This window comes from Gavialis gangeticus, unplaced genomic scaffold (assembly GCF_001723915.1).
Source record: "Gavialis gangeticus isolate Ggan-Ray unplaced genomic scaffold, GavGan_comp1, whole genome shotgun sequence".
In the NCBI taxonomy this organism is placed as follows: Eukaryota; Metazoa; Chordata; order Crocodylia; family Gavialidae; genus Gavialis; species Gavialis gangeticus.
Genome location: NW_017729000.1, coordinates 38,007,175 through 38,018,081, shown reverse-complemented (window position 1 = coordinate 38,018,081; position 10,907 = coordinate 38,007,175). Strand labels below are relative to the sequence as shown.

The 10,907-nt window shown below is 39.6% G+C and overlaps 1 protein-coding gene across 1 annotated transcript in view; it reads right to left on the bottom strand.

Moving 5' to 3' along the window:
- Nucleotides 1-10,907, bottom strand: part of DOCK2 (dedicator of cytokinesis 2) — an 849,953-nt gene that overhangs the window by 175,132 nt on the left and 663,914 nt on the right. The window contains exons 31-32 of the mRNA XM_019506524.1: nt 622-722; nt 479-537 (exon numbers count right to left, since the gene is read on the bottom strand). Coding sequence (XP_019362069.1) covers nt 479-537; nt 622-722 — 160 coding nt within the window. The remainder of the gene's footprint in view (nt 1-478; nt 538-621; nt 723-10,907) is intronic.

Sequence of the window (10,907 nt, the reverse complement as noted above, 5' to 3'; positions counted from 1 at the left end):
GCAGAGCTCTTTGCAAAAGTGGAAAGTCTGCGGGTATCTCTATTAAAAGGGAAAATCCATTTTTTCTCTGTTTTTCCATGGGAAATGGAAAACCGAGATCCCTGGTTATAACAAAGGTATGGTAGGTGAGACAGGTGGGCATACTGCCCCAGACAGGTGGGAAGGCTAATGTAGTGACTGGCCCTGAGATGGCCACCTGTTAAAATGTGGAATAGGATAAGACTTCTGAAATCTTCAGGATATTCAGCCATCTTTGCTTAAATCTCAAAGCAACAGCTTGTAAAATAAAAATAAGAGGCTTCAGACAGATAATGTCATTTTGCTGGTGACAGTATCAACCTGAGCTGCAGGAACAGGAATATTTGACAGTGTCAAAATCAGATACACTTCCAAATTTTAAACCATGTCACACATGCTCTTCAAAGAGAAGTAAGTATGTTATAGATACAGAGGTGTTTGAGATGGCATATTTACTCACCTAGCTGGTACCATGTGTCACGGATAGCAAAACCAATTAAACGTCTCATATCTCCATATCTAGAGAGAACAGAAAAACATTGGCTTTAACAATACATCATAAAATTTAAGAAAAATTATATAAGATACTAATATATTACTTACTTATTCAGGATCTTATTGTACTTTGCATGAGAGAAGTTTTCTAATTGTAGAGAGTCCTGGGTAATAAAAGCCACTGCCAGATGAAAATAGTTGTTCCACAGCTGTAAATTGAATATTCAAAGGTTATAATGGTGTTCAACTAGAATGGGAAGTAATATTAAACCATGTATAACCCTGAATAATTTATTAAGGCAAATGATGCAAGCAATACAAGGTTTTAATATTACTATTGTACAATTATAAAAAATCCATCTCTCATCTTTATGCTAACTACTAGTCTCCATTTGTTCTTAACAACATAGCAGTTGCATAAATAGCACTCAAGAAGATTCATATGAAGTTCATTGGCTAATAACAATAAACCACAAACTCCAGCAGAGCTGGTAAAATACAGAACATCCCAATGAATCATAACTGCCCAGATCCAAAGGCACATAATGTATTTACACTGTACTTGAGAACTTTGTCAAAAAGACACACATTCATCTCTCTGGACCCTATTCTAACCAGATCTGGGGGCAAAAATCCAGTTAATTTCAAATGTGCATCCTATGTGTGAAACCAGGACATGTGGATCCTATTATTACTGAGTCATATACCTGCAATGAGAGAACAACTCTTGTATTTTAGTGTACAGTCTTTCCTTATTTCTGACATCAGATCACTTTATTCTCTTGCTAATCAAAATAAAACACCGGTAACCTTTCCCACACGCTTAAGCAATGAATGGAAAACTTTACTACAATGCAGGCAGATATGAACTTTCCCACTGAGTGAATGACTGATCACCCTAGGAATAGAAGTAATCAGTACTTTCAAAGGCTTATAAATAGGAAATATACTTTTAAAAGAATATTTTTACACTGTTTACACCTAAAAAAAAAATAAGATAATAACTGTTGTAAGAAAGGAAACTGTAAAGGCTTTCATCAATTATTTTAAAGGATTAAACAAACCAGCAAGTGACTGTAACAAAAGTATTACCAATAGAAACAGATATGGTTAAACATGTGCTAGACTGAGATTTACACAAAATCTTATATACAGCTAATGCACTGCATAAAAAAGTGAGTTTTTAACACTCTGACCTGAAGAATTCTCTGTGCATAAACCAATACTATAGGGAGCAGATATCAACATCTGGCATAGCATATGAACAAAAAGGAAATGTTTCATATAGTAAATATGCCTTCAAATCCCTTTTACAATGTCAAAAAAATGTTGCATTAAGGTTAACATATTCCTCCTTTAGTGACTCACAGCTTCTCTAAAGTTTCCTTTACAGATTTTGCTTACTCAAAAGCCCTGAGGAAGGACTCTACAGCAAAACTTTGGTCTTGCTTTAAGTGTTTTAAGTCCATAGTTCATATTTATCCCTGGTGTGATTCTATGGACTTCAGTGGAATTAAGGCAGGGATTTATTTAGCTCAGCCTTTTTCATGGAATTCAAAGATAATCTGAATTCACCCAAACTAATAGAATCTTAATAAAAGAAACATTTAGATATTAATTCAACACAGGACTGCAGCTTTTATCTGATATCGGCATTTGAACTACATCAACATCTAATTTTTTTGACAGTATACAACACTACAAAATAATTTAAACCTTTCTCCCCTAAGACAAATTTTTTCAAGGTCAAAAACTCCAGTTTATGCAAGATTAATTCAACCCACTTCAGGGTGTCTAAAAGTTTTCAGGTATATCATTGTTTCCCAACCAGTATGCCGTGGCACACTGGTGTGCCGTCAGCCATGTCCAGGTGTACCATGGAATCCTGGGGGGCATGGCTCCAGGCAGTCTCTGTGCTGATACCCCCTCCCACTCCTCACTCAGCGTTTGGCTGCTCGCCACACTCTCTCCCCCCTGCTCAGCATTCGGCCAGTGTGCCGTGGGGCGGAGAAAGCCAGGTAAGTATGCCATGGGGTGGAAAAGATTGGGAAAGGCTGAGGCATATAGAAAAGATACATAAGGATGTAGAAAAGTAAGCAAGTATTTCCTGTACCCTTTCCTTCTGTGGAAGGAAAAGGTCCCATTTTACGAATAAAGAAATTGGCAGGGAGAGATTAAGGATTTGTCTAAAACCAGAGCGTCAGACCTGAAATAACTGCTTATAAACTTCCAAAATTCAGGGTGGGCAAATACACTGTGCATTTCAGGCATTGCAGTCTCTTCTCTGTATTGATGAACAATTTTTGACATGACATATTTCCCTTTACACCAATGGAACAAATATGTGTAGGGTCTATTCCACATGCATCAACAGATACAGACCCAAAGTGTTAAAAGTTTTGAACTGGTTTTAATTAATTGTACATATTTTTTACCTAGTTTTTATGTACGTTGGGTAAAAATTATCACTTTTTTACTTGTCACTGTGTAGTAATGGAACGCAGAAATCATGACCGACTTAAGGTGACACAGTAAATTGATTCTGGAATTTGAAAGAGAGCTCAGTCTTCTAACTTTTGTTTTTACACCAAAGCCTTTAAACTACAGCTCTATATTAGGGTCAGGGGGAGTACTATTTATGTACTAAGCATACTTGTCCAAAGGAAAAGGACTATAACTCACCTATGTTATCTGACATAAACCATAATAACTTCACCTAATCACATCACTTCTGTTATCCTCTGTACCATGTCTATTTATCACAATCCTGCCATGTCTCTGTCTATCCAAATTCCACAGTCCAGCACGCCTTTCTCCTCCATGAACTACCATCTTCAACTCAAATTTAACATTGTCAAAACTGACCCCCTTCCACATCCTCCCAAACATTGCCTGTCTCTTTCTGTTTCCTGTCATTGTTGACACTATTTCACCACTCAGAGAAAAAACAGTGGCTTATGTTCAGCTGCTTCTCTTCCCTTGCCCTTCCCATCCAACCCATGTCCAAATTCTGCTGTTTATTCCTCAATAACACATTCAAAACTTTTGTTTTCTTCATGCTGGGTTGTCATGATCTCAGTTCTTGAATATTTCAATGTCTTTTTCTCTGACTTCCTCAACCCTTCCTGTCAATCCCTGCCTCCATTCAAAAGCTGCTGCTATAATCACCTTTTCTGGCTGTCACACTTACTCAGTTTTGAATTCCTCTCCTGGTCCTTTGTTTTGCATTACATCAAATATCAGATCATTGTCCTCTTCTTCAAGGCTCTTAACAGTTCTACTCTATTTATGCCCTTGCCCCTTATATTACCTGGCTGCCCCTTCATTTCACCAAAGATGCCAGCCTGGAGTTTATTAAAATCTGGTTAGTTTCATGGCACAAACAGGCCATATCCTCAAATAAAAGATGCCAACCCCTACAACATATCAGATAAATATCATTCAGTTAACTATTGTACATATACTTTAGCCCTTAAATAAACAAACAGAACCCCAAACATCGCTGCTGTATTGTTTAATGTTTACATCCTCTGTGGCAATCCTTCTGATCCCTAGTAGACTTTCATACTCAATAGATCTATGAAAGAGCTATAAATTAAAGCAATCCTGGTGCCTTTGTTTTGGTCATGTCTCTCCTGACTGCATAAGCCAGTGGAGGTCCACTTTTAAGAGCGTGTGCCATGGATTAGTTTGCCCTTCACCCTCCCTGAATGCCACTCTGATCCTCTTCCTGTGCCTAAGCAGCTGCTCTGCTTTCTGCTTCTTGCCCTATCTGCTACTGTGTTACCTGTGCCTTCCCTGATATGCCATGTGCCACACACACAGATTGCCTATGTCACACGTGCTGCAGGTTGGCCAAACTAGCATAAGCCATATAAACACCATACCTCTTTATGTAGAAACTTAAGATAAAATCATGATTAGTTACTAAGTAGTATAACATTTTTTACACCCACAAGCAAATAACAATGCCGCTCGTGTGAGCTACAATAAGTAATTACTGGAAACTAGGTTAGATGTCTATGATATATTAAATACAAGTGTCGCAGGCCACTAAGGTGCCTGCTGCTATAAGAGCAGAAACTGCCTAGGGAGAGGGTGCTAAGAGCCAGATGGAAGCCCACAAGTGCAGGTTACTATGGCAACAGGCTAATGAGTAAATTAGCCTGCACCTGCAGCTGACCAGAAGAGGCAATATAGACCTCAAGGCTGGGGACTAGAGAGTTAGTTCTTTGTCAGCAGCCAAGGGGGAAGAAGCTCTCAGAAAAGACACTCACCAGAGAGGCTTGGCTGCCTGTTCTACTCCTGGTAGGATTAAGGAGCTCACCAGAAACCCTGGCTTATAAGACACTTAGTGCTGGGAGAAGCTTGATGTTTTAAAGGGACAGAGCACACCCTGAACTGCTTATATTATGTTATAGCCCAGGGGCTCAGATTTTAGTTGCTGTTTGACTGGTGGATTGGGCTGAGGCTATTGGGGAAGGAGGAGGCCTCATTGGGAGACCACAATGGTATGGGATCCCCAGCACCAGAGAAGGGTGCGGCGATAAGGGGGTGAGCAGAACCCAGCACAGAGACAGGGCTGCAGAGAGCCCCCCAATACCAGGGTGCAACAATGGGCAGCCTCCCGCCTTAACTAACAACACAATTACCAACACGGCATGGTGGGCGAGACAGGTGGGTGGTGTGACTCCCACTTTACCACAACAGGGTAATATTTTTGATACAGTCCTATCATATGAATATTAATACTGTCATAAAATAACCCAATGAGGGAATTAATGGTGTTTTTAAGGATACAGTTTTAGTTGCATTTCAGATATTTCTAGATATTTTTTAGCACATCCCTTACCTCTAGAGTAATTTCACCGGCCTGCAATAGACTAACATTATTACCAGTCCCAATACAGCAACAAAGATATAGAAAGAGTTTTAATGAAGGCGAGATTCTCTGCATTATTAAATTGCTGACTATGCATAGAGGTACTTTCATGTATGGAAAGAATATAGCATGAAAAGGAACTGAGGCTGAACAAACTGAAGTATGTATCGGTCACAAAAAGTGTATACATTACTTCCTATGTAAGATGCTTTTTATTCTAGTTAAACAGAGTTTAAATGGGTAGAGATAAAGAAATTGAGCCTCTTAAAATCATAACTCACACTCAGCAGCTCTTGAGATCACAGGTTTAATCTTTTGTGGCTGAGTCCTGTATCATGTTATATATACCATGGCAGGTGCTAAGTGCTTCTAACTTTCATTGAAGTCAATGATAGTAGATAGTACCCAGAATCTTAAAGAAAACTGCAAAACCTTGCAGAACTGTTATCAAGTTATTTTCTTTGCTAAAGCTATTGCTGTCTGTAGAGGTAGAACTGAAGTACAAATGGTCATGGCTAATAAATGTCTATAAAATGTATATAGTAACTTATATTGTGTACTTAAAAATAATAAGTCAAATCCAGTTAGTTTAATTAATTGAAGCCATGATGTCCTAAAATACTAAATTTGGATAGCTTTTTAAATATTTCTACCAAGGTTTAACAGAACATTAAAGAATAATCTAAAACCTATTAAAAATACTTTCCACTACAAATATACTGTAATTTTTAAGAGCACAACTACATTTAGACATTAGTTTCCTCCCTGTGAAATGCTATATGAATGTTCTACAATGCACAAAGAGGAAGAAATACATAAATGCATCCCCCTCCATACATGCAAAAGACCTTTTATAGTAAAAGACGCAATCCAGTAAAAATAAGAAATGTATAAATATCACTATCCAGAATAATACAGAGTAAACAAAAAATGCTCAGAAAATTCACAAGGAAGACCTGACAATGCACATCAAAAGAACAGTAACATACAAAGACATCTGAATATTAGATCTAAGGAAGAATTAAAATGATGTAGCCTGAAAATATTAAGAACGTATGATATGGTATACACATGTTTTCTGGTGTCTCCTCTACCCATGAAGGTAAGGCTCTGTGGGATCTAATGTACAATCCACACAATCACACCTCCTGCCATGGCACACGTGGGACAGAATCGTGCATTAGATCCCATCGTGCCTTTTTGCCAGTGCAACGTGAGCCTGATCCTGGGCTCCCCTTGCACTGGCAAGAAGCAAGCATCCACAGATGACAGCCCTACCAGTTGAGGCGTTCCCAGCCACACGGGCACCCCATATGTCCCTAGGGCTGAAAGATGATGGCAGTAGTCATCTTCCAGCTTGGGGACGTGTGAAACCCCCAGGTCCGGGGGACTGTGGCTGCTGTGACAGCTAATTGTGCAATACCTCTAATGTGTAGAGGACCTAATATATGCTTTTGGCTAGTTTTTCTACCTTTTGTGAGAAGGAAGTGATAATTAACTTCTGTATCATCTATCTTGTGAAGTTTTCTTGTAATGTTTGTCACTATAGCAGATAAGCACCCTATTTCCTATGTATATCTATAATTTGCTGAAATTGTTTTAGTGGAGGTTTCCAGATATGCAATTTTAGTAAGCTGTGTTGCTATAATATGCTGATGCTGAAACACAAGGTTTATCAAGTTAGTTCCAATAACTGAGCATGGCACAGTTAGAAAGATGGAAAAAAGAGAGAGACTGAACATAACATGAGTAATAGTTATATATTTTTTTGAAGTCAGAACTTGACATGTAGGGGAGGGGGTATTAAAATAACATCCATTGCATAGAAGTAAAATGAAACAATGTGCCAGTAGGGCATGCATTTTTTTTAAGATCAGATATTTGTCAGAAGTAATTATGTCTGTATTTGGTTTTCTATTCATATAACATACAGTTTTGTTTAAGAGCTTTATCCACCCAAAACCAAATATTATTTTATATTTTCAGATCAAGGAGTAAAACATGCCCAAATGACTTGCAAGTAAAAATGGAATGGTATTAAAAGAAAAATATCCTCTTCAAGTTCTGTGACATGCATGGGGGAAAAAAAGAACACAAGTGAGAATAGTTATTAAGACATGTTTTACTAATTACATATATTACACATTTGTTTTATATTACTGAAATGGCAATTTATATTTAAACTCATTAAACATTTTTATTTTCTACCAATATGTTAAAATATATTTCTACATATACAAATGTGGGGGGTGTTTCCCCCCCCCCCCAAATTCTAGTGGCATCACACATTTCCTTATATTAAAAATCTCTGCCCATAGCAGTTAGACTGAACAGTTGCAAATTAGCTCTAACATTCTTTAATGTAAAATAGGAGGCAGTTGTGAACATATGTGCTTTGTTACATCTATTTATACTGCCTGTTTGGGGATGTATTCCTCCTTTCTTGTGCTTCAACATTAACTCTCATTATCATTAATAAAGGCTATTTTGAGGGATGATTATATCTTTGAAACATAAGTCACTATGCACTACAAGAAAACACAAAAATATAGAATTTAATTAAATAAAATCATCATAAAGATAAAAACTGCCATTGCAATTTTTGGAAGTTCAATCTGAAGTGCACAAAACATTCCAAAACTGTTTAATCTACTGGAAACATAGTAAAAAAAGAATTAGATATTACTACAAATAACTGCACTATGAAATTACAAAAAAGGATCAAATCCTGTTCTTAGTGTGTTGCCTGAATGGAAGAACTGACTATATATAACAGGATTCCAGACAAACCCTGAGTTGACAGAGCCATGAATTGACGACATTATCAGATACAGCCAGTGACAGATAGTGCGTCCTGCAGCTCATATGTCAATCTTAAGACTGGTGAAATCTCTGTGGAAGGTAAGGTCTGAGAGCTACCCATCTACCCTATTAACATTTCTTCCAGTAAAGGTATGCAACATGGAAATACACATCGAACCCCTACAGACCTCAGCTGTGAAACACAAAAGATGCAGAATATCTGCCCTCACTGAGAAATTCTTCCACCACTATACAAGGGGACAGTATACATTTTGCCATGTTTGGGACCATATGTACCTACTAACAGGGTTCTCCATTACTAAATAATACCATGACAATGAATTAGACAGGCATTCTAACCATCAATGTCTCAAATAGACAAGACTTTCCAAATTAACCCTTGATTCCAAACAGCAAAATTTGCAGGCATTGTAATTCCCTCATTCAAAATAAAATGTTTAACAGGTCTGAAATCACTTGCCACAGTGATTTCAGAAGAAATTTTGTTCCTTGACAATTGAGGCTTCAGGACTCATGCTCTAACAGAGACAAATGAAAACAACAACAAAAATCCTCCTACAACTAAATGACAACTTGCAGCTTCATGGGCACTTGCATACCAAGCTCATGACATGAAGAAATACCTTGTTGAGCTCAACTATTTTGATGGCAGTTCTGAATCTATTTTCTACTAATGGAATCCCCATATATCTGAAGGAACCCTTAAGTCGTCTTGTGCAAGCACCAACTGCTGAGGCAGCTGGGACACCGCCAAGTGACTGAACTACCTGTTCCACTCAGCTCCTCAAAGCAACCTCCTCACAGTCTTACCCTTCCACACCCATATAGAAATTGTATTTTACCCTAGGAGACAGTTTTCCAGAGTCCCTGAGTGTGTCCACTGGACCCCCACTTGGTCTAGCTTCACCTCCTTACCAGAACCCCAGTCCTACTTGAGGCAGTAGACCCGAAAGCTGCTCCCATCCTCTGCCCCAAGGGGCACCTGCATCTTACTAACAGATTGGGTTCTTCTGGCTCTAGGCATGCCCTCAGACACAATGCCCTTTGGAGGCATTAATAGTGGCTCCCTGCATCCCCTACACTCATGCCCATACTACACAGGACTTGCCCTCAATTCATTCACCAGCTCGCCAGATCCCTAGTCCACGCAAGACTCTACTGACTTTTCTGGGCCACGGGCCCACTCTTGCCTGCAACCCAACTCAAGCTTCAGCCCCACCATTGGACCAATGCCTATATCAGGCCCCCTGCCCTTTTCAGAGCTTGAAACTCAGGGTGCCCCAGGCACCCTGCTGCATGGCCTCCAAGGCACACCCTGTAGCAAAACCCCCAGTTTGTTTTTTTTAATTTAAAAAATAAACTCCCTCCCCTTCCCCTAACCATTTTTGACTTTCTCTCTGCCCTCTCTATCCTTTATAAGTAACTACAAGTAATACTAGGTAAGCTAATATAAGTTCTAATACTCCCACATAGTAATACGCCCCTTTTAATATTGTAAATAGTGTTCTATTATATTTGTATTTATTTTTACTGTTTTATATTGTATTACATAATGTTCCTTTTTTGTATTAATTTTTACTGTTTTATTTTGAATTTATGTGATTTAAGCCTATGTCTGTAAAGTAATGTCAAGTTTCCATTTTGTATGTCATGCTTCCATCTTGTGTCTGCTGCCCGATACAATATGGTACAATTGTGACTCATACCTACCACCCCTCCTATGTAAATTGGTTCCTGAATGAATGAGGATGAATGAGGTTGTTTGAGAGACAATGGCAGTAGGTATAAAAATAGCTCCCTTTGAATGACTGAACCATGAACTTGACGACCCAACCATCACCCTGTACTGACCCTCCCTGGTTCAAGATTTGGAAGACAAAGACTGCTGCAGAAACCAGCCAACTCAACATTGATACCTGAAAATGCATGTCCTAGCCTGGAATGCACATGCTCAGTACACCAGGGACTGACCCTTGCCTGGGCATTCCCCTGCCATTAGGGTCATAGAAGGCCGGCCCCTATAAATGGTAGACCCAATGGGACGCCCTCTCCATCTGGACCAGCACCATGCCACACTACCTATCCACCCAGAGGCCCTGCCGGCAACCCCCACCTCCACCCCTGGACACCTTGCTGGTGAAGACCCAAGCTGTCCATCAAGGATCAACTCACAGCCCAGGATAGATAGCTATCACCCCCACTCTCTCTTCAACCAATGACTGGGACTCTGTTTCTATTCCCTACCTGGACTCCAACCCTTCCACTGGGTCTTTATCCTGCTACCATTGTATGAGTGTGTGTGGGAGTGCTTGTGTGAGTGTGTGTAGGAACCAAGCTGTACAGTACAGCGTTCATTTAATAAAACTGTTGTTTGGAACCCTTGAGTTGGGTTTTGTTCTACTACGGTTCCAGCCCCGCTCCAATCTCTGCTCCTCGCCCCTCTAACTTCTGTCTCATTTCTCCCTCTCCTGCTTCTGGCTCACCACCACCTCCAACACCTGTCTCATGCTCCTGTGGCACCAGCCGTCCTGAACTCCTCTCTGCTTGCAAACCACTGTTTCTTTACTATTGCCTTATCCCCACTGCCTTTTCTCCTGATCTCTGCCACTGCTGTTGCCTTATCCCCACAGCCTTTTCCCCTGATCTCTGCCACTTGCTCTTTAGTTACCAAGCACCCCAAGCACAGGTA